The sequence below is a fragment of the Phaethon aethereus genome (genome assembly GCF_964289735.1).
Source record: "Phaethon aethereus genome assembly, chromosome: 6".
Classification (NCBI taxonomy): domain Eukaryota; kingdom Metazoa; phylum Chordata; class Aves; order Phaethontiformes; family Phaethontidae; genus Phaethon; species Phaethon aethereus.
Genome location: NC_138580.1, coordinates 18,489,888 through 18,514,897, shown reverse-complemented (window position 1 = coordinate 18,514,897; position 25,010 = coordinate 18,489,888). Strand labels below are relative to the sequence as shown.

General features: G+C 68.1%; 1 protein-coding gene across 1 annotated transcript in view; it reads right to left on the bottom strand.

The window, feature by feature from the left end:
- Positions 1-25,010, bottom strand: part of SPEG (striated muscle enriched protein kinase) — a gene marked incomplete at its 3' end in the record, with an annotated part of 38,487 nt that overhangs the window by 6,587 nt on the left and 6,890 nt on the right. The window contains 32 exon segments of the mRNA XM_082001509.1: positions 22-90; positions 186-228; positions 388-540; positions 773-799; positions 905-968; positions 971-1,076; positions 1,236-1,313; positions 1,512-1,572; positions 1,691-1,891; positions 2,254-2,347; positions 2,431-2,599; positions 2,808-2,920; positions 3,737-3,909; positions 4,320-4,443; positions 4,558-4,764; positions 4,865-4,969; positions 5,386-5,505; positions 5,684-5,913; positions 6,055-6,244; positions 6,369-6,488; positions 6,491-6,526; positions 7,797-8,057; positions 10,217-10,398; positions 10,600-10,688; positions 10,943-11,154; positions 12,804-12,986; positions 13,732-13,875; positions 14,834-16,356; positions 17,383-17,764; positions 18,004-18,093; positions 18,511-18,545; positions 19,875-19,914. Of these exon segments, the coding sequence (XP_081857635.1) occupies positions 22-90; positions 186-228; positions 388-540; positions 773-799; positions 905-968; positions 971-1,076; positions 1,236-1,313; positions 1,512-1,572; positions 1,691-1,891; positions 2,254-2,347; positions 2,431-2,599; positions 2,808-2,920; positions 3,737-3,909; positions 4,320-4,443; positions 4,558-4,764; positions 4,865-4,969; positions 5,386-5,505; positions 5,684-5,913; positions 6,055-6,244; positions 6,369-6,488; positions 6,491-6,526; positions 7,797-8,057; positions 10,217-10,398; positions 10,600-10,688; positions 10,943-11,154; positions 12,804-12,986; positions 13,732-13,875; positions 14,834-16,356; positions 17,383-17,764; positions 18,004-18,093; positions 18,511-18,545; positions 19,875-19,914 (5,624 nt within the window).

Genomic DNA, 25,010 nt, shown 5'->3' with positions numbered 1-25,010 from the left:
CGCCCCAGCTCCTGCCTTCACCTGCCATTTCCGACGGGAGAGGAAGAGCTTTAGGTGGTCAGTGCTGATGACCTTCCCCTTGGCCAGCGTCTGTGGGGTGAGGGGCCAGCAGTGTCCCACGGAGCCTGCAGCAGGCTCAGGGGAACCCTGCTGCTGCCAGGCACCAGGTCCCTGTCCAGGCTCACCTTGAACCAGGGATGCTCCAGGGTCTGCTCCGCATTGGGTCTCCTGTGAACCGACACCGCCGGGTGAGAACCGCCCGGGCTGGGGGGTTTGGCCAGCTCGGGGAAGGGCAGGAGGGTCAGTGCAGCCCTCGGGCCCCCTGATGGACGGGGGTCCCTGCCCTCCCTCGAGCACAAGGCTCACGCCGGAGGGGTGAGCACTCACAGCCTGTCGTTGACCAGCACTTTGATCACGAAGCCCTTGGCTTCCCGCGTGAGCCCCTGGAACATCCTCTCCTCGAATGCCACATTGTAGTTGCGGATGTTCATCAGCGTCGTCTTGTCGTTCTCCCCCACGAAGGGGGAGATGCCCGTCAGGCTGCCGAGGAGGGGACACTGTCATCAGTCCGGGGGGACATGGGGAGCAGCATGGCAAGGATGGGGCCCTGGACCCCAGCCGCTGTGCCATGGGCAGGAGCAGCCACAGAGGAGGCCGAGTCTGCAAGGAGCCACGTGCATGGCCGCAGCCCCAGCACTGTAACCGGCAAGGGGGCCAGAAGGGGCTCCCTCCTGGGGGGTCCCACCCGGGGGGGTCCCACCCGGGCACTTACCAGAGATAGGCGATGACCCCCACAGGCCTGCGGACAGGAGAGCGTGGTTACTGCACAGCACCAGCCCCCCGGGGCACCCAGTCCCTCCCGGCATAGTGGGGAGCCCACCGTCCACCCCAGGGCCACCCTTACCAGATGTCGGTGACGCTGGAGACGGGGCTCTGGTTGACGATCTCGGGGCCCACGAACTCGGGGTGCCATACTTGCAGTACTGCGGCTCCTCGGGCGTCAGCTCCTGCGCGTTGCCGAAGTCGCAGATCCGGACCTGCTCGCTGCTCGAATCCGCCATGAGGAGGTTTTCTGGCTACAGGACAGCGCGGGGCAGAGGGGAGCTTGGCAGGAGGCAGGGGCTCCCCCCAGGGAAGGGACGGCCCCCGTCAGCAGGACCGAGCCCCCCGCCGCGTGGCAGGAGCCCGTCCGTGCGGGCGTGGGGCGGGAGGGGGTGGGAGACCCCCACACTCACTTTGATGTCCAGGTGCAGGACGCTGTGCTGGTGCAGGTAGCAGATCCCCTCCAGGACCTGCCGCATGTAGGACCGGACCTGCGAGCGAGCAGAGGGAGGGTGGGCACCCCGAGCGTGGGTCAGCCCCACGCCGGCCCTGTGCAGAGGAAGGCGGGGGCTGCAGCCCCCTCTGCAGCCTGATGCAACGAGCGTTGCATGTCCCCGGGCTGGCAGAGCCCCCGGTGTCCCCAGCCTCCCTCCCTCCTCCATCACTTTGCCCCCCAAGGGTTCACCCACCTCGGACTCGCACACCGAGGGCTTCCTCGCCATCCTGTCCAGCAGCTCTTCCTCAGCACAGCTGGGCCCCGGTCAAGGAGCACAGAAACGCCGCGCCCCCCCTCCTGCGCACGCAGCTCCTGCCCGCCCCCCAAAAGCCGCCCCTCATCCCCCACGCCGCGCGCTCCCAGATGGGATACAGCTCCATGACCATGATGACGGCGTTCTTCTTCTCGAAGGCGTCGTGGAAGAAGACAATGCGCTCGTGGTCCAGCTGCGAGAGGATGTGCAGCTCCCGGCGCGCCGACTGTTTGGCCTTGGTCCTCCCGGGGACAAACTTGGCAGCAAAGTCCAGCTGGCTGCTCTTCTCCGTCACCCTCCGCAGGTAGGAGAAAGCCCCCCTGCAACATGGCAATAAGGGCAAGGGGGGACAAGAAGGTGGTGGAGCAGGAGACCTCCCCTTCCCCAAGCAGCTGGGGCAGGTGCCTGCTCCACGGGGAGCTGCCTGCAGCCCCCGCGTCCCTCCAGGACTGTCCTTGGAGAGACCCCAGGCCTGGCTTTGCCTCGGCCACCCCAGCTCCCCACCGTGAGCTGGCACCAGAGCATCCATCAGCGGCTGAGAGCAGCCACAGCACATCAGGGTCTGGCATACCATGGAGCTCAGTCCCTGGGGAGAGAGCCCCAGGGTGCAGCCTGACTCCAGCACCCCTGTCCCTGCGGTGCCCGGGGTGCCCCGCTGCCCACCGTGCTGGCGGCCCCGTACCTCCCGATCTCCTCGTGCACGTCATAGTAGTCGGTCAGGCGCCGCGCCTTGTGCAGCGCCTCCTCCTCCATGGTGGCATCGGCAGCGGGCTGGGCTGGGGGAAGGAAAAGCGCTGGCGGGGGGCAAGCCAGGCACCCAGGGTCTGCCCCCCGGGGCCGGGGGGCCGGCCGGCCGTACCTGCCCGCACCACCAGCTCCGCCTTGCAGGAGACCTCTCCAGCCAGGTTCTTGGCCGTGCAGGTGTAGACGCCGCTGTCGGGCTCAGCGGCGCCCAGCACCACCAGCGAGCACTCGTTGTCCTCGTACACGAAGCTCAGGTGGCTGCTCTCCTCCAGCAGCTCCCCGTCCTGGGGGTGCCAGGGGTGTCAGGGGGGTCCCATCCAGTCCTGGACCAGCTCCTGCCACCCTTTCCCCGTGGATGGGGTATGGGACACATCCTGCCTCACTGGGGGTGAACACAACCCCAAAGCCCCAACACAGCAACCCAGGCGAGGTAGTGGAGGGTGTGGGTCTGGGAGGGCTGTGGGTCAGGAGTGGGGGGGTGTCCCAGCCCACCTTGTACCACATGATGTCCGGCAGTGGTTTCCCTTCCACCACCACAGCGAAGCGTGGCGTCTCCCCTTCCTGGGCATCAATGTCCTCCATGATGGACTCAAAGCGCGGTGCCTCTGCCGAGAGACGGGGCGTGGGGCACCGTGGGGCAGTGTCACCCCCCTGCCACTGGCACGGGGTGTATGGCTGTGGGGCACTGCAAGGAAGTGCCAGCCCATGGTATAGGGGCATGGAGCACCATAGGGCAGTGCCACCCCAGTGCACATGGGAGTGGGACACTATGGGGCAGGCCACCGACGGCATGTGCCTGCAGCACCATGGGGCAGTCACGCATTGGTGTGGGGCTCCATGGGGCAGTGCCACTCATGGCACATGGGCAGGGGGCACTGTGGATTTGCATCTCCCCGTTACATAGGGATGTTGGGTACTGTAGGGCAGTGCCACCTCTGTGGGGCATTGTGGAGGTGTCCCTCATGGCTCTTGGCCATAGGGCACTGTGGGGCAGTGCCACCCTATTATACACAAGTATGGGACACTCTGCAGCAGTGATAGCCATGGCACATGGGTGAGGGACTCCATGGGGCAGTGCCACCCCATGCACACAGTCACGGGGCACATAGGACACTTCTACCCAAGCCAGGTATGGGTATAGCACACCAGGCAGAAGTATCAACGCATGGTTCATGGGTTTTCAGCCCCATGGGGCATTGCCACCCTATAGAGCAGCATCCCCATGGCATATGGGTATGGAGCACTGAGGAGCAGTGCTGTGCTATGGGGCAGTGCCCCCATGGCACATGGGCACGGGGCACTGTGGAGCAGTGCCACCCTACGGGGCAATGCCCACCCCCATGGCACACAGGCTTGGAGCAGCGTAGGGCGATGCCACCCCCCGGCAGAGGGGCACGGCCCCCCGGCGCGGGGGCACCTACCTGCGAGGCGGAGGCGGAGGGTGCAGCGGGCAGCGCCGTGGCGGTTGCTCACCTCGCAGGCCAGCGGCCCCGCCGCCCCCCGGCCCACGCGCAGCAGCCGCAGGCAGTGCTGGTCGTCGTCCGGCATCATCACCTCGCACGTGCCCTCCTGCTCCCCCAGCACCTGCCCGCCCCTGCGGGCACACCAGCTGCCACATCACAGCCTCACGGGCAGCCCCAGACCCACTGCCCCATCGATAGCTCCCACCCCACAGCCCCATGGCTACCTCCTGGAACACAGACAGCCCTGGCCCCATCTCCCACCCTGCAGCCCCCGCAAACAGCTCGCGCCCCATTGCTAGCGCCGAATGGCTCTCAACCCTTAGCACCCCACAGACAACACTCCCTCCGCAAAAATCCCCACCCATGCGGTTCTGCACAGCCCTGGACATCACCCTTGGGTGCACGCCCAGCCCAGCCCCAGGGGAGGACCCCCCACCCACCGTGGGCTGCCCGGGGAGCTGGTGCAGGAGCCCCCTCCTTGTGCACCCTGTGCGGTGATGCTGGCCGTGGGGCAGGCAACGGGCACAGCGCCATGTCCTACCTCCTCCAGCTGACGGTGGCCTCCACGTGGTTGATGGTGATGGTGATGGAGGCTGGCTGACCCTCCACCACGTACACCACATCTGGCTTGTCCAGGATGACCGGGGCTTCTTCCAAGTAGGGACCTGCCACACGCATCATCACCACCTCTGGATCCCACGCCGCCCAGCTTACCACCCCACCATGGATAGAGACCCCTTCACCCCAGCCACCTGTCCTCTCCCCACTGCTCCTCTCACCCCGGTCCAGGAGCTGCACGGGCCCCACAGGCGGGGAGGGCTTGCTGTTGGTCTTGGGGGTGGCAGTGATGACACGGAAGAGGTACTGGGCACCCTTGGTCAGCCTGTGCACCGTGTAGGTTGTGTCCCGCACGCCAGCCACCAGCACCAGCCACTGCGTCGTGCCCAGCACTTGCATTTGCACCACGTAGGTCACCGAGTTGGGGTCTGCAGGGGGAGAGGGTCAGTGCAGAGCCCCTGGCATCGGGCTGGCCCATGCGCTCCGTCACGGCATTGCCCAGCCCCTGCCCAGCCCTGGCCCCCTCACCTATGGCGGTGTCCAGCCACTTGGGCTTGTTCCAGGTCAGCGTGATGGCTCTGCCGGTCACCGAGGCCACGGTGGGGGGCCCGTCCGGGGGGGTCGGCACCACATCTGCATGGGGAGGCGGGCAGGGGTGTGAGCATGGCCACTGCCACCGTTCCTCGGGGCATCTGCCTTATGCCCGGGAGAGGCGGGCTGGAGGGGACGGATGGGGCCAGTGACCCTCACTGGTTCCCCAGCGAGGGCTCAGCCTGGCAGCCCCTGTGTGGCTGCTGCTGCCAGCAAGTCCCACGTGGGCCCTGAGGGTCCAGGGATGGGTCCTGACCCCGCAAAGTGAGGGCTGCACAGCTGACCCCGCCTTGAGGTTGGGTTAGAGACCTCCTGAGGTCCCCTCCAACCTGAACTGCCCTGCAGTCCTATCACCCTAGGACCTCGCTACAGGACCGCTGACGCCCAGCCCCGGGGCACAGCCTGGCAGGGCGGCAGCGAGCGGCCGCACATCCCCGGTGGTGCCCGCCGCTGCTTACCGGTGACGTAGAGGTGCGCGTAGCATGTGGCCTTCCCCACTTTGTTGGCGATGACGCTTTTATAGACGCCAGCATGTGCGTGGCTGACGGCCGTGAACACCAGGCGATGGACATCCTTATCTGGGGGGGACAGGGGGACGTGGGTAAGACCCCGCCAGCAAAGCGGCAGAGAGCTCCCCTCCCTGCCTCACAGGGTGTGAAGGTCTGGGGGGTCATGCCTCCTCCTGGGATGTCCCCCCTTCCTCTGCCCCGGGTGGAGGGACCCCAAGGGGCTGGGGAGGGCAGTGGGGATCCCTACACTGCATCATCTTGCGGTCATCGGTGCTGTCGATGCGGGAGCCGTTGTGGAACCAGGTGATGGAGGGGTAGGGCAGCCCAGCCACCTGGCACTCCAGCACGGCCTCCTTCGACTCCACCACGTCCAAGTTGTGCAGTGGCTTCAGGAAATCAGGCATGGTGAAGCACTCCGCCTCCGTCTCCGCCTGCTCCGGCTCCTCCGGGATGGATGGCATCTTCTCCAGCTTGGAGCTGCAAGAGCCCACACATGCTCACGGTGGGAGCACAGCGCCCCCAGCCCCAAACCCAGGCTTTGCACAAGCCTATTGTCCCCCAAATCCCAGGGGGGAGCAAGCAGGGGGGATACAGACCCAGGAGACCCCTGACTCTTACATCTGGGAGGCAGCAGATGGCCGCGGCTCCTCCACGTAGAGCTCGGCAGAGCACTCCACGTGGCCATGGGCATTCCTGGCGGTCACTGTGTACTGCCCCTCGTCCTCGCTGCCCACGTGCACGATGACCAGAGAGTGCAGCCCCCCGTCCTGCTGAATCCGCACGTTCTCCCCCTCCTGCACCAGCTGGCCTGCACGGAGACACACACTAGCATCAGCACCCCTCCCAGCCCAGGCTGGGCACAAGTCCTTGGGTGCAGCCCCCAAGGGGTTGGGGATTGGTCCCTGGGCAAGCTCTCCGGGCTTGGGAGTTACCAAAATGGGTCCAGGTGACCACGGGTGGGGGAGTCCCACTGATCATGCAGTCGAAACGCGCCGTCCGCCCTTCCACCACGTCCACGTCCTCCAGCTTGCGGGTGAAGAGCGGCTGCACGGAGGCTGCACCGTCAGCCGGGCACTGCAGGTCAGCTCATCTGCAGGGAGAGTGGGTAGGGGTGAGCCCCGCGCGGCATGTGTGACCCCCCCGGCTGCAGCCCCAGCAGCCAACGTGGCTGCAGCTGAGCGTGCCCCACGGCCGGTGGGGCTGAGCCCGGGTGTGCTGGGTGCCAGGCTCTGTCCCTGCACGGGGCAGGGGGCTACAAGTGTGTGTAAGGTGCCCAGGGCTGGGGCTCTGCTGGCAGCGGGGTGCGTCTTTCCTCCCCTCAGAGCAGTACAGATGCCAGCAGCAGGGTGAGGTGGGAGGATGCCCTCTCCTCCCCATAGGGCAGGGGGTCACAGCTGGCCTAGCCCCCTGGGGACAGGGCGGTGATGCTGAAGTAGGCAGCGCCAGCACAACGGCACCCAGGGGCAGCACGGGGATGGGTGCAGGACATGCTCCAGATGAGGGGGGTTTGCAGTGGGGACCGCTTTGCAATGATGGTGTCATCACCCACCCCAGGCAGGGATTGACACCATGCTGAGGCACGGCCTCGCCTCCCTGCACCCAAAACTGCTGCTGCCCTCAAATCCCCTGCAGCCTCCTCCATGGAGCGGGGCAGAGGCATGAGCCGCAGGGTGCTGGGAATGCCGCTGCCCCCCACACCCACTGCAGCCTGGGTTACTGCTGAGGGGCTGCCCAGGGGGGCTGGGGAACAGGAAAGGGACCTGGTCACTCCCCGCTGCGGGGCACAGAGGCTGCGTGCAGCATGCGCAGGCACAGGGCGGTGTAGGAGCCATGGGACAGAGGCCGGGTCCTGCTGCTCTTCCTCAGCTGCCACCAGTGATGGCTTGGTGGGAGAGGGTGGGCGGCCCTGACCCGCTGCCCATTGCCCCTGCCACCCCTCCCAGGCCAGGAGGGACAGTTTGGTACTGGAGCCGCGTTCCCAGAGGCTCTGGAGCCAGGGGACAGGGACAGCTGGGCTCCAGGGCTGCATCCACCTAGTGCAGCCACTGTAAACGTGCATCTCCCTGCGTCTCATGGAGATGCATGAACGCCGGCAGAGGAGCTGAGTGGGGAGGGACAGGGCTGCAGGGGTCAGGGTGCCGGACCCCAAGGGTCTGATGCACACCAAGTTTCCAGCCAGGGAAAGCTCCCCAGCTCCTGGGGCTGCAACCCCTGGCTCCCACCTCCAGCACTCACGGCTACACCCCGGAGGGACCAGAGCCCCAAAACCACAGGCGGGGGTGCTGCCCACTCCCAGCACACCCATAGGGCCAAGCACAGAGCAAGACCCCCGCCCGGGGAGCTGCGTGACCACCGCTTACCTTTGGCAGTGCTGAGCTTGCAGGTGTAGATCCCGCTGTCGTCCTCGTGCACGGAGGTGAGCAGCAGCTTGCACTTGCGCCCGTCAAAATGCATCTTGCATTTGAGCAGGGCGGGCTGGAGCAGCCGGCCCCGGGACAGCCAGTCCACGTCCATGTCTGGCGGGCCAGCCACCAGGCACTCAAAGAGAGCCAGCTCCCCCGCCCCGACCACCACATCCTGGAGGGGAACCACGATGGCCAGGGACTGGCACTCGGGGCGAGCTGCCCGGGAAGGGGGGAGAGAGAGAGAGAGAGAAAGAGAGACGCGTCTCAGCAACTGAAAAGCAACCATGAGAGGTGGCAGGGATGGAGGGGAACATGCGGGGCAGGGTGGGGGGCATGCGGGGAAGGAGCCCGGTGCGGCGGGCAGGGAGTGCAGCGGGGAAGGTCAGGAGGAGGGGGGCGAGATGTGGAAAGCGGAGCTGAGCTGGGGAGGGGGCTGGGGGTGAGGGGAGGTGTCCGTGCCAGGAACACACCACACAGCGCTTTACCAAACAGATTTTATTAGAGCTACAAAAAAAAAAAAAAAAAAAAAAAAGGGTCACGGCCTCGCAGCCCGCCCCCCCCACCGAGCCCCCTCCCCAGGGAGAAGAGACCCAGAGCCAGGAGGTGCTCTGGGCGGACCCCGAGCCCTGGGGCTGCGAGGGATGTCTCACGGTGGCCAGGCAGGTGCCTGGGTGGCCGCCACGAAGCCCAAGGGGCCGATGCTGTCCCTCCCTGCTGTGGCTGGGACAGGGTACTCCCCTGCTGAGGGTCCCTTGGGTCTCCTGTCCCCCATGCTCCGAGGTGACTGTTGCAGAGCTGCCACTGTGCCGCAGCCCCTTCCCTACAGCCCCGGCCGGCATGGGAGCGACCGTGGGCTCAGCTCCCTGCTCCCCTTCCCTGGGCAGCAAGGAGGGAAGTGGCAGGACACGCAGACAGGGACAAAGGGACGGAGCGAGAGACAAGACAGCATCATATAGCTGCCCTGGCCCGGCTGTGGGGGTGCCTGGGGCTCCCCTGCCGCTCCCCTCATCCCGCCTCAGTTACGCCTCCCCCGGCCATCCGGCGAGCCCCTGCCCACAGTCGAGGGCCCGCGCGTCCCCGCGGTGCATCCAGGACGAGGCGGCGGATGGAGCAGAAGGTAATAACACAAGGTGAGGTCCACTGCCTAAGAGGTGTCCAACTAAGAGCCCCGCGGCCGCGGCTCTGAGAGATGCACCCCCTTATCGTACTCCCCCTGCGTACAGACAAAAACCGCAGTCAGCAAGCAGAAGGGTTAGTGCAGCAGCAACGGGGCCGGCACGCACGCACGCACACACACGCCAGCGCCGGCACGAGGGGTGCAAGCGCGTGCCAAGGCGTCGAGCCACCCACTGAGTCCCCCGAGAGGGGCCGGGGCTTGGGCCCTCATCCCCGCAGCCTGGCTCCTGCCGGCCGTGGGGCACACGGGGCTGGCTGCTGCTCCCACCCCTGTGCCGCCGCGCTTTGCCAGAGGCTGGGAGCGGGGTCCCAGCAGGGTACAAGCAGTGCAGCCAAGGCTGGGGTGGGATGGGCGCAGCCCGGGGGGCTCAGGCAGCTGTCAGCGGCGAGGGCTGGGGGGAGCAGGGCACACACAGCAAAGGGCAAGAGGAGGGAGACAGCACCACTCGTCCCCACAGGCTCCTTCCCTGGCCTCGGGAGCCACCAGGCAGAGCCTGGCCCTCGATCCCGAGCACCCCCCCCCATTTGTACACATATATTGGTGTCCTAGGAGGACCACAGCAGGGCTGGGGTGGGACGGCAAGGGAAGGGGGCTGGACAGCCCAGTTCCGTGCATACGGGCTGTCGCTGTAAACAGGCAAGGTGGGGGACGTCTCCAAGCTGCCCTGTGCCTGGCACACAGCTTGCAGGCTGCCTGGGCCAGGGAGGGAGGGAGCTGTGGCACAGCAGAGCCGTGGGCAGATGGCCCCTGCAGGGCCACCAAGGGCAAAAGCCCTCCCTGTGCAGCCAGGGGCAGCGCCCGGCCCCAGCAGTGGGTGCGTCGGGGGCAGGGGCCATGGGGTGAAGCTTGGCTGCGGGGAGCAGCAGGCTCTGGGTCGGGCCAGCAGGCACCCTGGCACAGCTGGGTGGTGGGACCCAGGGCTGTGGGGTGGCACATCTGGATGGGGCAGCAGGGCCACCTGCCTTTTGCTGCAGGGCCAGCCTCTGCGGGCAGCCCCGGGCACGCAGCTCCATTTTCCTGCTCCCGGCTTGCGCCTGCCTGCGCAGCAGCAGGAAAGGGCAGGCTGCCTCGTCTCCTTCTCCTGCAGCACCGCTGAGGAGGGGTCTGCAGTAGCCCCTTCCCCACACAGCTCATGCAGGGCACTGGAGCCAGCTGGCACCTCGGGGCCGGGGCGGGGGACGCGCCTGGGGAGCCTTACCTCTGACCTCCAGCTTGCCCTCGCACTGCTTGGTGCCGTACTCGTTGACAGCCTTGCAGGTGTAGAAGCCAGTGTCGGTACGCTCCACCGCCAGGATATGCAGCGTGAAGAGCCCCCGTGCCCCCTCTGCCTCCTCTGCGTGGTGCCGGCGGCCATACTTCACCGGCTGCCGGTTCCTCAGCCTGCTCGGGATATGGGCAGATCGGCACGGTCACACCTGGCCCCGCATGCTCAGTCTGGCTGTCCCCAAAATCTCCCCTCTCCTCCACCCCCAGTCCTGTTTGGGACTAGAGCTCCAAGCTGGCTGTCTCCAAATGAGGAGGTCACTCTTCCCATCCCCTTCTTCCCTGTCCAGCTGTGACCCAGTGAGCACTGGTACTCACCAGTAAATGATGGGCTTGGGCTCCCCACGGACACGGACACTCATGCTGACATCCTGCCCCTCCAGCACCGACTGGTCCGACAGGGCCACCTGGGGAAGCAGGGTCAGCGAGCACCCACCTGTGCCCGGGGCCACGCGTCCCCACCACTGCACTCAGGGCCATGTGTTCCCTGTCACAACAGCAGCCCTGGAGCACAGTAAGGTGCTGGGCCTGCTGGGGGAGCTGGTGGGGTGCAGGCTGCCCGGGTACTGGGAGCACCACAGATCAGGCGGTAGGAAGGCACTGGGGACCGCAGGGCTGCAGTAACAGGGCACTCCTTCTGCCAGGGAGGTTATCAGCTCACCTCAAAAGTGGGTGCAGCCTTGAAGGTGCTCTCTGGGGAGCCGTGGGCAGCCCCATGCTCGGCTCTAGGCTGCAGCTTCATGGCTGGTCGGTGCTGGGGGGTGCCGGACTCAGGGAACTCTTCCAGAGGGCTCAGATACTCCTCGTCCGAGGTGATGGGGCTGGCCTGCCCGAGGGGGGGTGCCAAGTTCCCATGCCGCTCCACGGCGGGGGCTAGCACAGGAGAGGCTAGATAAGGAGCTGGCAAACAGCCAGAGACCCGCAGGCGGCTCAGGGCACCCCCTCCCCACCGCCCCGCACCCCAGGGGTGCCCGGGGACACCATCCCACGGCACATCCCAGCCCGGCCGCAGCCAGCAGCGAAGGGGTGCGGGGCCGCGCAGGGGGGAGGGGGTGAGAAGCACTCCACGGGACGATAAGGGGACGCGATATCCCGCAAGGCGACAGCAAGGGCTCAAGTGGCTCTTACGCAGCAGCCCGCGCTCCCATCCTTAAGCCGCCCGGATTCCCGGGATGGCTGCCCTGCCCCGAGCCGGCGAGGGCTGAAGGTGACATTGGCAGCGGCGCTGCCCCAGCAGCCCGGCCCGCCGCCTGCCCGCGCCCCCGGGGGGCCGGACCCACCGGCCGGGGCCGGGATGGGGGGACCTGCGGGGCGCAGGAGGCGCCGGGTGGGGAGCGGCGAGCGGCGCAGGGTGCCGGCAGAGCCCCGCCGCCGCGCTGGGGGTGCTGCCCCCCTCCAGCAGGGCTGCCGGAGCGCCCTCTCCCCGCCCCCCCTTACCGGGGGCAGGCGGGCGGGCTGCCCGGTTCAGGACGAGGGCTGTGCCCCCCGCTCTGCGGGCAGCCCCAGGGCGGAGAGAAGGGGGAGGCTCGACCCTGAGCTCCCCCCATGCCCGCCCTCCCGCGTCCCCCCCCGTCGCACTCACCGCGGGGGGCACAGCCTGGGTAGCCCCCGCCCCGACCCGGGCCGCTCCGCCGAGCCGCCGCTGCCGCTGCCGCTGCCGGGGCCGGGGCCGGGGCCGGGGCCGGTGCGGCGGGGCCAGGCGCTCCTCCAGGCCGCAGCGCCGGGGGCCTCCTGCGCCCTCCCCGCCCCGGCGCCGCCCGGCCCCCGGGGCTGGGCCAGCAGCGCGGGGGAGGGCCCGCCGCGGGGCCGGGGGCTGCCGGGCCCCTCCCGGCCCCCCGCCGCTGTGGCCCCGGCTGGCCCTGGCTGAGCCGCCCCGCGGCACCACGCAGCGGGGGGGGCGAGGGTTGGGCACTTCCAGCCCCCAGGGCAGCTCCGAGCCTCTGCAGGCTGCCCAGGGAGTCTCTGGGGATGGGGAGCACCTTGGGGCTGCAGCGGGCTGGGTATCCCCACAGCCAGTGGGGCAGAGGCTGGGCTGGGTAGCCCCCAGCTAGTAGCTTGCTGGACCCCACAGCTAATAGCTTGTGGGGCAGTGGTATCCCCACGGCTAGCAGGTTGGAGGGCAGGCGGGAGTACCCCATGGTTTCCAAGTTGGAGGGCAGGCAGGGGTATCCCCACAATTTGCAGGCTGGAGGCAGGGGTACCCCCACAGTTTGCGGGTTGGAGGGCAGGCAGGGGTATACCCATGTCTAGTGGGGCGCAGGGCAGGTGTGGGGGAGGCCAGACACGGGGCTGCTTGCTGGGCGCCGGGGGATGCTGACGGCCTGACCCCGCTCCCCCCCACGTCAGGGTCCCTCAGTGCTTGCCGGGAGCACGTCAGCTGCTTTGGTTCAGACAGAGCCTTGTAGGGTAAGGAAGCCGGTTTCTTCCCAGGGACAGCAGCGGCCGAGCTGGCAGCCAGCCTGCCGCGGCTTGGGCCTTCCCACCGCCGGCCATGCTCCCACCACCCAGCCGCTGGCACTCACCGGGCCGCACGCTGAGGATGGCACTGCAGCAGGTCGCCCCCACCTCGTTGGCCGCCGTGACGGTGTAGAGGCCAGCGTCAGCTACCCGGGCGCTCCTGACCAGCAGAGTATGACGCTCGCCCTCTGCCTTGATGGGCCGCGTCGTGCTGCTCCGCAGCGGGACCCCGTCCTTCCTCCAGGACACTGCCGGCAGAGGCGAGGGTCACTCGTGGGCTGGAGAGCCCAAGCTTTCCCCGGGGGTCTGTGCAGGGTCCCGGCGAGGCCAGGGGCTCCTCTGCCTGGCCAGCCCTTTGCCTTGGGGAGCAGCCCCGTGTTCCCACGGCCCCTGACAGAGAGCGCGGGGCTGGCCCCTCACCGATTCCTGGCATCCTCCTGCCCTCCAGTGGAGGCTGGAGGAGGGAATCAAAGCCGCTTCGCCCCTGCCTGGCTCTGTCGGCTGGTACCCACCCTGGCTGCCCAGCTGCCCCAGCCCACGTCCTGGCTACAGCATGCCCGGAGCCCATCAGCCCTGAGCCAGGCACCGGAGCTCTGCCCCCGGGAAACCACCGCAGCTGTCCCAAGAGCACCCCAGAGCATCACCCCTCTCTGTCCACGCAGCCTCCCGGCCCTTCTCCTGCTCTCCCAGCAGCCCAGCCCAGCACGAGGGAACGGCAGACACCCTGCCCGAACCCTGCCCTCTGCACCCTGTCCTGGCAGGCAGTGCCCAAGCACTTCACTGCTGCCTCGGGGGAAGCAGGGCCAAAGGGGTGCTCCCAGGGTGGGCACATCACCTCCCCGAGACATCTGGCTTGGGGCTGCATGTCCCACTCCGCACAGCTCAGGTGGCCCCACGGGACGGCTCAGCGGGTGAGACGGGGACATGCAGAAAGCCCCTCTGCCACGCTTGCACCCCCAACCCCCCCGACTCCCCAGCCCCACGGCCGCTCACCTTCTGGCTGGGGGTTGGCTGTAACAATGCACTTGAGCAGCACCTCTGCCCCCACGGCCACCGCCATGTCCTGGATGGGGATCTCAAAGACGGGGGCTTCCAGGGGGTCTTCACCCGCTGAGACATAGGAGTCATCAGAGGACTCTGGACAGGGAGAGATGAGTCCCGTGGCTGTCAGTGGGGTGGAGCGAGCAGGTCCTGTGCCCATCCCTGCCACCACATGCCCCAAACCCTCTCTGGGTGGCATTAGCAGGTCCCCAGGCCATACAGTGGAGGAGAGGGCCACCTCAGGGGCCACCACGGCACAGTGTCTGCAGTGGGACGAGGCGGGAGACCTTGGGGGCAGGGAGCATACAGCTTGCTGTACATCTCCATACAGCATAAGGGATGAGGTGACAGCCTCCAGAAGGAGGAGGGTTGCACAGCCCCTGCAGCCCCCGCTCCAAACTCTCCCCAGCCCCCACGGGGTGCTGGCTGCTCTGCTCTGCCACAGCAGCACCAGTCTTCCAGCTCCGTCCCCTGCCGTGGCCCCAGCACATGGGCAAAGGTCCTGGGGCTGCGCCAGGAGCCTCAGGCACGTGGGCCTGGCACTGCTCCAGCCAGAGCAGAGCCTGGAAGGAGCTCCCGGCGTGGGTGCAGTCTGGTCTCACCCCTGTGTGCTGGAATGGGCAGGGCACCTCTCCCCCGGCCAAGCCGCCGCAGCATCCCCTGGGGATGCTTGGGCTGCACGCCCTGCCTGGACCACCGAGCATGGTCCAGCTGGGACAAGCTGCAACGGGTGCCCTGTGCCTCAGGGGCCCGGACCAGCCCAGGGCTGGGTGCCAGGGGTCAGCACCCTGCGTCCTTCCTGTGCCAGGCAGGAGGGACAGAGATGTCAGCAAGTGTCATGACCTCAAGGGCCAGCAAACTGCTACCCAGGCTGGTCTGGTTGATGCCAACATCCCCAGCCTGCACAGCCATGTCCTCCCACCCCACCCTGTGCTCTCTTGCACAGCCTGGGCTCCCCACACCTCCCAGGGGCAGGCTGGGGGTCCCCCATCCCGCTCAGGGGCTGGCTGGGCCAGCTCTGTGCCTGCAGGAGGGCAGAAAGCCATGCCCCTACCTAGCTCCGGAGAGGTGGGCCTGGGTCGGCGCCCCTTCCCCTTGCTCCGCGTGCTCCTGCCTTCTTGAGCCGTCCGGCCACTCTCTTTCTTCTCTGACACTTTCGGCTGCCTTCTCTCCACCTCCCTGCCCACGCCGTGCTGCCCTGCCCAACTCCTCTCCAGGCGAGCCTCCTGCTCCATCCCCGGCTTCGCCCAGGGCAGGAACCGCACCTCCACGGGCACCTCTGGCCGCCGGTACAGCCCATGGGGCACGGCCAGCCGGGCGGCCAGGGCTTCGCTCACCACCCCGGGGGCACGGGCTCCACCGGCGGGGCCCCCATCCGGGCTCGGGCTGCCTTCGGGGGGACCCGCCTGTGAAAGGGCTGCCCGTCCCTGCGGGGTGACTTGTGCTAACGGCCACTGCTCCTTCTTCTTCACTTCCCCAGTGCCTTCTTGCTGTGGACCCTTCCTGGTGCCTGCATCCTCTGCCTCGGGGGACTGACTGGCCACTGCACCGCCCCGCGCCGGGGCTTTCCTCCCGCGCTGCCCCTCCAGCTCTAGATCCCCATCGGGTCCCACCAACGCCACGCTGGAAAGTGCCAGGTGCTGTATGACGTGCGTGCTCTCCGGCAGCGGGAAGGTCTTCGGCGGCAGCGCCTTGCGCCCACCGGCGCCCTGTGAGGAGGGGGTGCGGGGGGCAGCGGGCTCGCCGGCTGCCGGGGGCGAGGGTGCCGGGGGCAGCCCGGCTTTGCACAGCTCCTGGGAGCGCCGCAGCTGCTGCTTGGAGACCGTCCGCTTGATGCGGGTCAGCTCCTCCGTGAACTTGTGCTCGATGGCGTAGACACGGCCGGCGAACTTGCCCCGCTCGTCAAAGGATGCAGCTTTCTGCCGGAAGGCCAAACGCCGGCACGCCGCTGTGCCGCCCGGCTCCCAGCGGCCGCCTTCCCGCACGTCCTCCCGCGAGCCGCCCAGCATGCCGGCACGGTGCGAGCTGGAGCCGGGCTGGTCGAAGGAGCGCGTCTTGCGCAGGGGCAGGCAGGGGTGTGCGGGCAAGGGGCTGTCTGCCTGCTCCAGGCTCCTCCGCCGCTCCTCGAAGTACTGCAGCCTCTCGAAGATCTTGGAGCCGGCGCGCACCAGCTTGGGGGATGCCCGGACGGAGACGCGGCCGGAGGCGTCGCTCATGGGTGTCTGGGGACGGGACTCTTGCGTGCTGCCCTGTGAGTACCCCGAGGACTTGGGCTTCTTGATCTTCTCCTCATACTCCTCGGGGACGGTGTCCTGGTACTCGACTGGCACCGAAGACTTCTTGCGGGGTGTCACGGGCGTGAAGGAGGGGACGCCAGGGCCACGGGCGGCAGACTGGGACGCAGTGCCCGCAGGCGGCGGCAGGCACGGGCTGGTGCGGGGAGATGGCGAGCTGAGGATGGGTGGCTTGGCGGTCAGCGGCAGAGCAGCGGGGGACCTCGGGGGCTCAGCGCCAGGCTTCGGAGAGACGGGGCCGCTGTGGGGGTCATCTCTCCGGTAGCCCCCCTGGGGGATGCTGCTGCAAGGGGAGAGACAGAGGAACGCGGTTCAGAGCCCACCCTCACCGCCTGGCTGCATCCCTGCTCCCAGCCCGCACCACAGTGCCCAATGGGGCACGGCAAGGGGGGCAAGCGGCCAGGGCAGCCCTGGGGCCAGGATCCTCGAGGGGCCCAGCGAGTGAATCTGGCCACCCAGAGACTAGTGGGAGCCGGCTGGTTTGGCTTAGAGTCCTGGGCTGCTGTGACACAGCAGTGTCCCCTTGCCCAGGGGTACCCGTGTGGGACAGCGGGGTGATGCTGGGACACCCAGCAAGTCCCCTCCCCAGGGCCACCATGCAGGCAGGACAGGGGCTGGAGTGTGCCCCAGTTTGCCGGGGTGTCCTGGTATGCTGGGGCAGCATGGCACAGGCCAGTTCTTCCTCAAGGTGGAGGGGGTCCCCAAGGCTACAAGCCTCCCCCCTTAACCTGCTGCTGCAGGTGTGTCCCCCCCACCCCGCTGCCCCCGGAGGGGTCTCAGCATTTGTGGTGCAGAAATCATAAGATGGAGATGAGGTTCTGGTGGAACAAGCAGCCTCGAACTAAAAAAGGGCGTGATGGAGGTCGAAGGAACAGGCCTGCAGGGATGGGGACCAAAGGCGGTGGGGAGGAACGGGGGCTCTGAGCACGTTGGCAGATCCTGGGGAGGCAGCATGTCCCAGAGCCCGCACAGCTTGGCAGGACAGAGGGACACTGACGGCACAGCCTGCGGGTGGGATGCTCTGGCTCGTGCAGCGGCGCAGGGGTTACCCCCAGCCCATCCTGGCCATGGCAGAAAAGGACCCCACTCCATGTCCTCCCCACTCACCCAAGGGCCTGTACCTCCCCCGCCCAGGTTGCTCCCACCTCCTCACCGGGAACAGGCTGCCTACTGCTCAGAGCCCCTGTTCCTCATCCGGGCATGGCGAAGGCAAAGAAAACCCCGGCAGAGGGGAGGAGATGGCTGCGGGGGTTGGAAGGAGATGGCCCCAGCGCGATGTCCCCTCCGCGCGCTTCCCACGGCTACTTACACGTGGAGCGAGAGCGCCCGTCCTCGGTACAGGCTGAAGGCGCTGCCGTACGGGTCGCTGGCCACTGAAAGGCTATCCTCCGACCCCCAGCTCGTGCCCACCAGATTAGCCCGTGATGCCCGCACCAGCGGCTCCACGCCCAGGTGCCGGACCTCGGCGCTGCGCGGGGCCGGCGCATTTGCTTGCCTTGGGGTTCCCTGCGGCTGCTGCCAGGCAGCGGGGCGGAGGTAGGGTCCCCGTGCGGGGAGGTTGGCATCTGTCTCCTTCTCCACCACGGTCTGCTGGCTGCCCGACCAGCTGGAGCGCTCCTCCGCCTGCGACAGGGCCAGCACTGAGGTCGGTGTCGTGTTCATGGAGGTGTCCACAAGGGTGTCGGACCCACCTGGAAGGAGAGGGGTGAGCCGACACTGGGTGCCCACAGGGACAAGCCCAGCACCCTGCTCAGTGAGGGCTGAGCCACCACGGGGTGTCCCAGGGTGTCCTGAGCAGGCTGCCCCGAGCCCTCTCCCCTTTGCACGGGTGGACCACAGCTCCCACCCGCCATGGAGACCCCCAAAGCTGGGCTAGCAGAGCCTGGCAGCGGGTGCCGAGGCTCGGTGCCAGCCGGGTGCCCCTGCTCACCCGTGGGGGTGCTGAAGGCCGTTTCATCCTGGAGCTCGCTGCGCTGCGTCACCTGGGGGTCGCTGGGCTCATCCTCACCCGTCTCCGAGTCTGGGGGTTGGGAGGGGAAGAGCGGGGGGTGAGGGGACAAGGGGACAGCAGGCCAGGCTGGCGCTGCCCCTTGCAGACCCACCGGCTCCAGGGGCAGGAGAGCAGCGCCCGGGCAGCGCCGGGAGGAGGCAGCGCCGGGGCGGGGGCATGACTGTGACCTGCGGGAACATGCTGCCAGCAGGGAAAGGCAGGACCAGGGGTGAGAAGGTCCATCAGGGCAAGGGCAGGCAGGGGAGGGCAGGCAAAGCGGGCAGGAGTAGCGTTCGGTGATGGGAGGAAGGGGTGCCAGACTGGCGGTGGGAAAGCGGCTGGCAGAGGCAGCGTGGGGACAGGGAGGCAGAGCAGGGGCAGGGCGGCAGGCTGGGGCACAGGGCCTGCTCTGGGGACGGGGCTGGCATCAGGCAGGGGTCTTCCTACCGTAGCTTTGTTTCCTGCAGGAGCGGAAAACTTCGCTTCCATAGGGGCAGCAAGAGAGAGAGAGACATCAACACCCGGTTATCGGCCCGGCCTGCGGAGACGCGGGGGGCAGCGGGGAGCGACCTTGGCCCCAGCATCTCCCCACGCTGCCGTGGGGCAGGGACCCGCCTGGGCAGCGCCCAGGTGGGCCGTGCTGGCTCAGAGAGCCTGGCACCCTGTGCCGGACTTCAGGTCCAGGCATGGGGCCAGGACCGGGTGTTTGCCCATCTCAGGGTCCCACAAGGAGCACCCCATGACTTGCCTGGCCCTATGGCCGGGGCCAGGCGCCCATGGGGCATGCAAACAGGTCTGGCTCCCCCAGACTTCCCCTCCATGTCTCCACTCAGTACCCATGCTCGGTGCGTTGCCGCTCTGGCGCTGCACACAGACCCTCCTTGCACACAGACCGTCCTGCCTGCGCAGTGCACGGCACCATCCCCTCCCCGTGCCACGGCCACACGCTGCCCAGCAGGATAGCCACCTCCCGTCCCCGGAGCTGCCCCATGGGCTGGCCTCACCGCCACAGAACCAGCACATCCCCGCGGTCTGCAGGCCATCGTAGCTTGGGGCCGGACCCGCCAGCCCGTGCCCCAGCTGGGTGCTCCTGGGGGTGCTGGGGCACGCGGACATCTGTGTCCATGTGCAAGCATCCTCCCTCTGGCACGCACACGTGCATACCCTACCCCACCCATGGCAAGTGCTGCATGATACAGCCATGCCCCACAGCACGGCCCCGGTTGGTAAAGCAGAGGTGCTCAGGGCAGAGCATCAGTGAGAGCCTCCCCACGGGCAGGATGCAGCCAGGCCAGGTCAATGCCACCCTTGTGTCCTGTCCAGCAAAGCTGACGCCATGCAGCCAGAGAGGACCAGCCTTTCCTCCTTGCCCCTGCCCGAGACCTTGCAAGCCGCTGCAACAGACCCCTGTGGCAAGGGACGTGTCCCCTGCCCCACCACCGCTGCCCTCCACTGCACTGCCACGGCGCGGTGGGGGGCCACGCTGCTCCCCCCGGCTCCAAACCACCCCTCCGCACGCTGTCACGCCTCCAGCTGCCCCGTGCGCTGCCACCGCACCAGGCTCCCCAGCCTGGCCAGGGCAGCTTGGCAACCCCTGAGGAACCGCAGCTGCAGGGGCAGGAGCAGCCTGGCCTTGTGGGGGACAGCGGGAGCCCTCGTTTGACTGGGACCCTGTTTTGGGGCTAGCAAGCTGCAGCCCATCCTTGCCCAGCCTCTGCTCGCTGCCCCCCTGCGGCGCGGCAGTGGGGCCGGACCCCATCCCAGCGCACTCAGGGCAGCGGGGGGAGCTGGGTCCTGGTAACTCAACGCACCATGCGTGAAGCGCCCGAAGCGCCGCGAGTGGCCAGTCTTCTGCAAAGGAAAAGAGAAGAGAGCGTTACCCACGGCATGGTGCCACGCGCCTGCTCACGCATTCACGCACACTGCTGCCGCGGCACACCCGCACGCACACACCCCGGCATGACACCTGCGGCACCGCTCACACACACCCACAGCCGCTCACATGGACACGCACACTGGTACAGCACACGTGGTGCCGCTCACACCCTCCCGCTGGCAGGGCACACCCGGCACCACTCACATGCACGCTCACACGCACGCCCCCGGCTGCACGCCCATGGGGTACCCACAGGCACACACCCCCGCGCTCACAGCCGTGGACGGGTGTAGGTGGACACGTGTAGCGCGTGCCCAGCCGTGCACAGACACGATCGCACGCACCTGCGTGAGCACACACGTGCGTACTCACACACACACCCCCCTGCCTCGGCGATGGCACTGTGCACCCCAGCCCTGCGCCGCATCCTGTGCCCCAGGAGCGACAGCCGTGGGCAGCGTGGCTGCCCGGGCACCCCTGCCTGCAGCCAGCACCGCCTGCAGCCAGGTCTTTGTCCAGGCAGGTGCCCAAACGCTCCGCAGTCCCTTCGAAGCCACTGCCCACGCCAGAGTGGGGACCAGGCCAGCAAAGCGTCTTCCAGGCGCTGGCCCAGACACCGCCACGGGCACTGGCCCAGCGCGGGGACAGCATCCCCCATCCCTGGCGGAGGCTGTGCCAGCTGCGAGAGAGGCTGCCTGGCAGAAGCGGCATGGGACCGGCCTGTCTGCGCGGGGCTGGAGGCGTGGGAGCCACGCTCACCCGCGCCGTCTGGGCAGGCAGGCGGGACCCGAGCACGGGGCGGCGGCGCCGGGAGCTCCCTGCCAGCTTGGCTGCCCCCTGCGCCGCAGCCCAGGGCCAGGCACCCGCTTGCCAAGGGAGGGACCGGCCGAGGGCAACGCGGCTGCCAGGCCCGGCGTGCTCCCGCGCCACCTCCCAGGGAAGCAGAGGGATGGGGTGATCTCCAAGGCAGGCGGGAGCGGGGATGCGGTGTGCAGACGGGCAGGGTTGGGCTGCCAGGACTGAGCATCCTTCCCAGCCAGTCTGGGTGACGGGGCCTCCCCAGGACACTGACGCCCCGTGCCCTGTCTCCCTTGCGTGGAGTCCCGGGCTGGACAGCCAGCTTTCTTGAAGCCCTTTGCTCTGTCAGCCCCTCATGCCTCCCCACAGCTCCCAGGCAGGGTCACGGACAGATGGACAGACGGCCCCCAGAGCCAGCTAGCCCCAGGGGACAGCCAGCCAAGCGCGGCCAGCAGTTAGCTGCCCTTGGAAGGGCAGCAGGCTTATTTCACACGCCCCAAAGCTGCTGCCACTGCAGCGGCAGCCCCTGCTCGTGGGCAGCGCCGGGGGGCTCCCACCAGCCCCGCCTGCCTGCACGCGGTGCTGGTCAGAGGACCCCGGCTGCACGAGACACATTTGTATTCAGGCTGAGCCAGGCTTCACCTCTCCTCCTCGACTGACTGTGCTGGTTCTGGCTGGCAGCCCGTCTTCCAGGCCAGGGAAAGATAGATGAGTGATTAACTGCACCATCGGCGGATAATTCCCCCATTAAAAAATGAAAATGCAATTGAGTGCCATTATCGGGTGCTCTTGTGGCTTCCCCAGGGACTGGCGCCATCAGCTCCCCATCAAATATGGTCACTGCACCCAGCGGCCTGGGCTGGGCTCCATTGCCTAGAGCCATGGGGTGGCTGAGCCCCCTCCCCTCTGCTCCACAACGGGTCCCTGCGGGATTGGGGCACCCTGCAGCCCAGCCCCTGCGTTGGGTGCAGCACCCACCGGCAGCTCGGCAGGGAGCAAGCACTGGGTGATGCAGGGCCACCCTCGAGCAATGAGGTGGAAAGGGGGCAGAAGCAGCTCGGGGCTCGCTGCCAGGCCAGGGGGCAAGCTGGAGAGGGGGGTGTGGTGTGCTCCCTGCCTGGGATTTCATTTGCACCCTGGGAAAACCCGTGGGGGAGTCCCAGGAGCCCACTCTGTGCCCACCCATCCTGATGTAGGGAGAAGGTCTGGCTGGGATCAGCAGCCGGCTTCAGCCCTGGCCCACGGGGCAGCTGGGTGAGACCTGGCACTGCCTCCTTCTGCCGTGCCAGGCACAGACCCTCCATGCCCAGGCTGGGGCCTGCCCTGGCCCTGGCATGGGGCATCCCTAGCCATGGCCATGGGGCCAAAAGGAGTCACGGGGGAGAAGGGGCTCCTGGGGCCATGCAGCACAGCCCGTGCAGCCTGCCACCGCATGGCATGTGCAGCCCAGCACCACACAGCACTGGTGCCACTGGTGCAGGACAGGTGGGCAGGGAGCAGGGATGGGGTGAGGGGGGAGGCAGTGGGGGAGGGATGGCCTCTGTGGATGTACCGGTACCCCCCATGCTCAGCTAGCAGAGCAGGACCCTGCCCCAGCACACGGGCAAGCCCCTGGGCTTGCTGCCCCCAAGGGCAGATGGGGCAGCCAGGCAGTGCCATCCTGGCCCCGGAGGGACGCCCCCACCTGGCTGCCAGCATCCCTGGGGACCTGTGTCCCCCGGAACGTCCCACAACCTGGGAAAGGGCTGTGGGTGACAGCCCCTCCCCAGCCCCTGCTGGGCCACCAGGCAGGGTGACAGTGGGGAGGCTAGGCACCCGCGCTGGGTGGAGTAGCAGGGTGGGCTTGTGCACCCTAGGGGAGCTGGGGGCGGGGGCTTCCTGGAAGGATGCTCCCCATCCTCCACCCCCCACCTAGGCCAAGTGACGTCCTTGTTCCTTGCTTGGCGGCGGAGTGTGCGTCGGGGCCCGCGGAGGAGCCGTGCCTGTGCCAGGCATGCTCCTGACGCGGAGGGGATGACGCATGCAAAGCCTCGTCTCCAGCTCCGTGACCACCGGCAGCAGGGCTGGGGGGAGCCATGAAGAAGCTTCCATTTGCCACCCCGGGCTCCGGAGAGCAGAGAGGGGAGAGGGTGGCGTGGGTGGAAGCCCCTGGCAGGGGTCCCAGCCCCACTGCTGGCACAGGCGCTGCTGAGCACCTGCCCTGTGGCCCTCCTGCCCGGGCTGGCGAGGAAAGGCGGGCAGCTGGCAGCTCTGCAAGCGATGGGCGAAGCCCTGGGGAGCCCCCGGGTGGCAGCGGCAGGGCCAGAGGGACAACACCATCCCCATCCCGATGCGCTCCCTGTCCCCGGCACTGCCCCCTCCTCCCGGCACCCGCCGGCGCGGCAGCCCGGAGCCCTTACCTGGAAACGCTTCTTCACCCAGATCTTCTTCATGCTTCTGCAGAGCCCCGCTGGCCCGTTCACACCGGCTCAGGCCCGGCAGGACGCCAGCCCGCTCCTGGCGGGGTCCCCGCTGTCAGCACGCCGGGGGGGCAAGCGATGCTCCGAGCATCCTCCACCGCCGGCAGCCGGGGACGGCGGAGGGAGAGGAAGGGGCTCGCCAGGTTGGGCTCTCGGGAGGGCTGGAGCTGTGAGCATGAAGCATCACTGGAGTGCTCCTCCCTCCATCCTTCCCCCGCCTGCCTCCGCCTCCGCCTCCCCACCAGCCCTGCCACACAGTGACAGCGGCGGGGGACAGGCCGGGCACAGGTGGCGGGGGGCGAGGGCAGCCGCAGGGCGGGGGGGAGGGGGGCGGGAGGCTGGGGCGGGCACACGTCTTCCCCGCGCTGGCTTTGGCTCCACGGCACCCAGGGGTCCGAGCCCCCCCGCCCAGCAATGTGGCTACACCACGGTCCCCCCCGCATCGGTCCATCCTGCCCCACCGCCCGGGGCAGGGGCTGCTCTTCTCTGCCGTGCTCAGCACCGGGGGGCACAGCCCACCACCGCGGCTCCCCCACGTACCCCGACGGGGACGAGAACAACACAAGACACCACGCCAGCGCCGCACGCGACTGCCCTCCATGTGCTGCCCCCAAAGTGCCCCCGAACGGGGCAGCTCCACTGCCACAGCTGCCACAACCCTGCACACGGCAGCGGAGCCGCAGGGTGCCGTGGCACTGCCCAGCCAGGATCCAGGCTCACCAGCACCCTGACAGCCTCCGCCCGGACCCCCACATCCTCCAGCCCATCGGCGATGCAGAAAGGTCCCCTTACTGAGACATGGGTGTGGGTCCCAGCACTGCTGACCCACCTGCACACGAATGAGAGCTAATACGGGCACAGTCCTTCACAGCAGCCCTCCTGGCCCGGCACTGCCCACTCCATGGCATGAGCCCCCCTTGCAAACCACTCAGCCTCCAGCCCCAGGCTCCCAGTGCCCTAAGGCAGACCTGGCACCCTGCCCCCGGGTGCCTCAGGACCCACGCAGGATGGCAGGGCTGGACTGTGCAGCCCTGGGCTAGCATCACTGCTCTGTGGCTGACAGGGGAACCACCCAGGGAGGCTAGCCCATCGTCCTTGTCCATGTTGCATGATACACATGAGAACTCTCCTCCTGCTGGGGTGAGGACCCACGGCACAGCTCAGGGCAGCGCTGGGTGCCCGGGACTGAGCTGCGATGGGGCTCCTGGGGTGTGGGCAGAAGCTTGTGAGTGCGGGTCCCTGGTGAGGCTGGTCAGGGCCATTAAAACCCATTAGTGCTCCTGGGGTGCTGGCACAACCCCGGCACGCCTTCCCCAGCCGAGTGTCCCCAGTTCTGCTGGCCTGTCCCTGTTCTCTGGGTGACGTTGCAAATAAGCCGGAGGGGCAGTCCCAGCCCCACAGCCTCAGCAGGGCCTTTCCTGCCTGCTGTGCCCCCCCCAGCGCTCAGTGCCCTGAATCACCAGCTCACCAAGCTGTTGAGCCCTGCAGCACTCATCAGCCCCCTTTCCAGGCTCCTGGGGAGGCTGCCAAGGTCCCAGCCCCACCAGCCGTCCGCGCTGCCCCCTCCCACTGCAGAGCATCTGTGGGGACGCTGCTGGAGGCCTCCCCCACCCAGCGCTTGCCCCCATGCTGCTCACCTGTCCCCTGGGGAGCTGGCCGCCCCACGCAGGGCTGCACACAGGCATCACGCTCCCCATGACGCTTGGCAGCTCTGGCAGCTTCTCTCCGCTTCCCCTCCCAGCCCATGACTCCCAACATGAGGCTTTTCATGGCTCCATAATAACTTGCAAATTACCCAGTACAAAAGGAGCTGT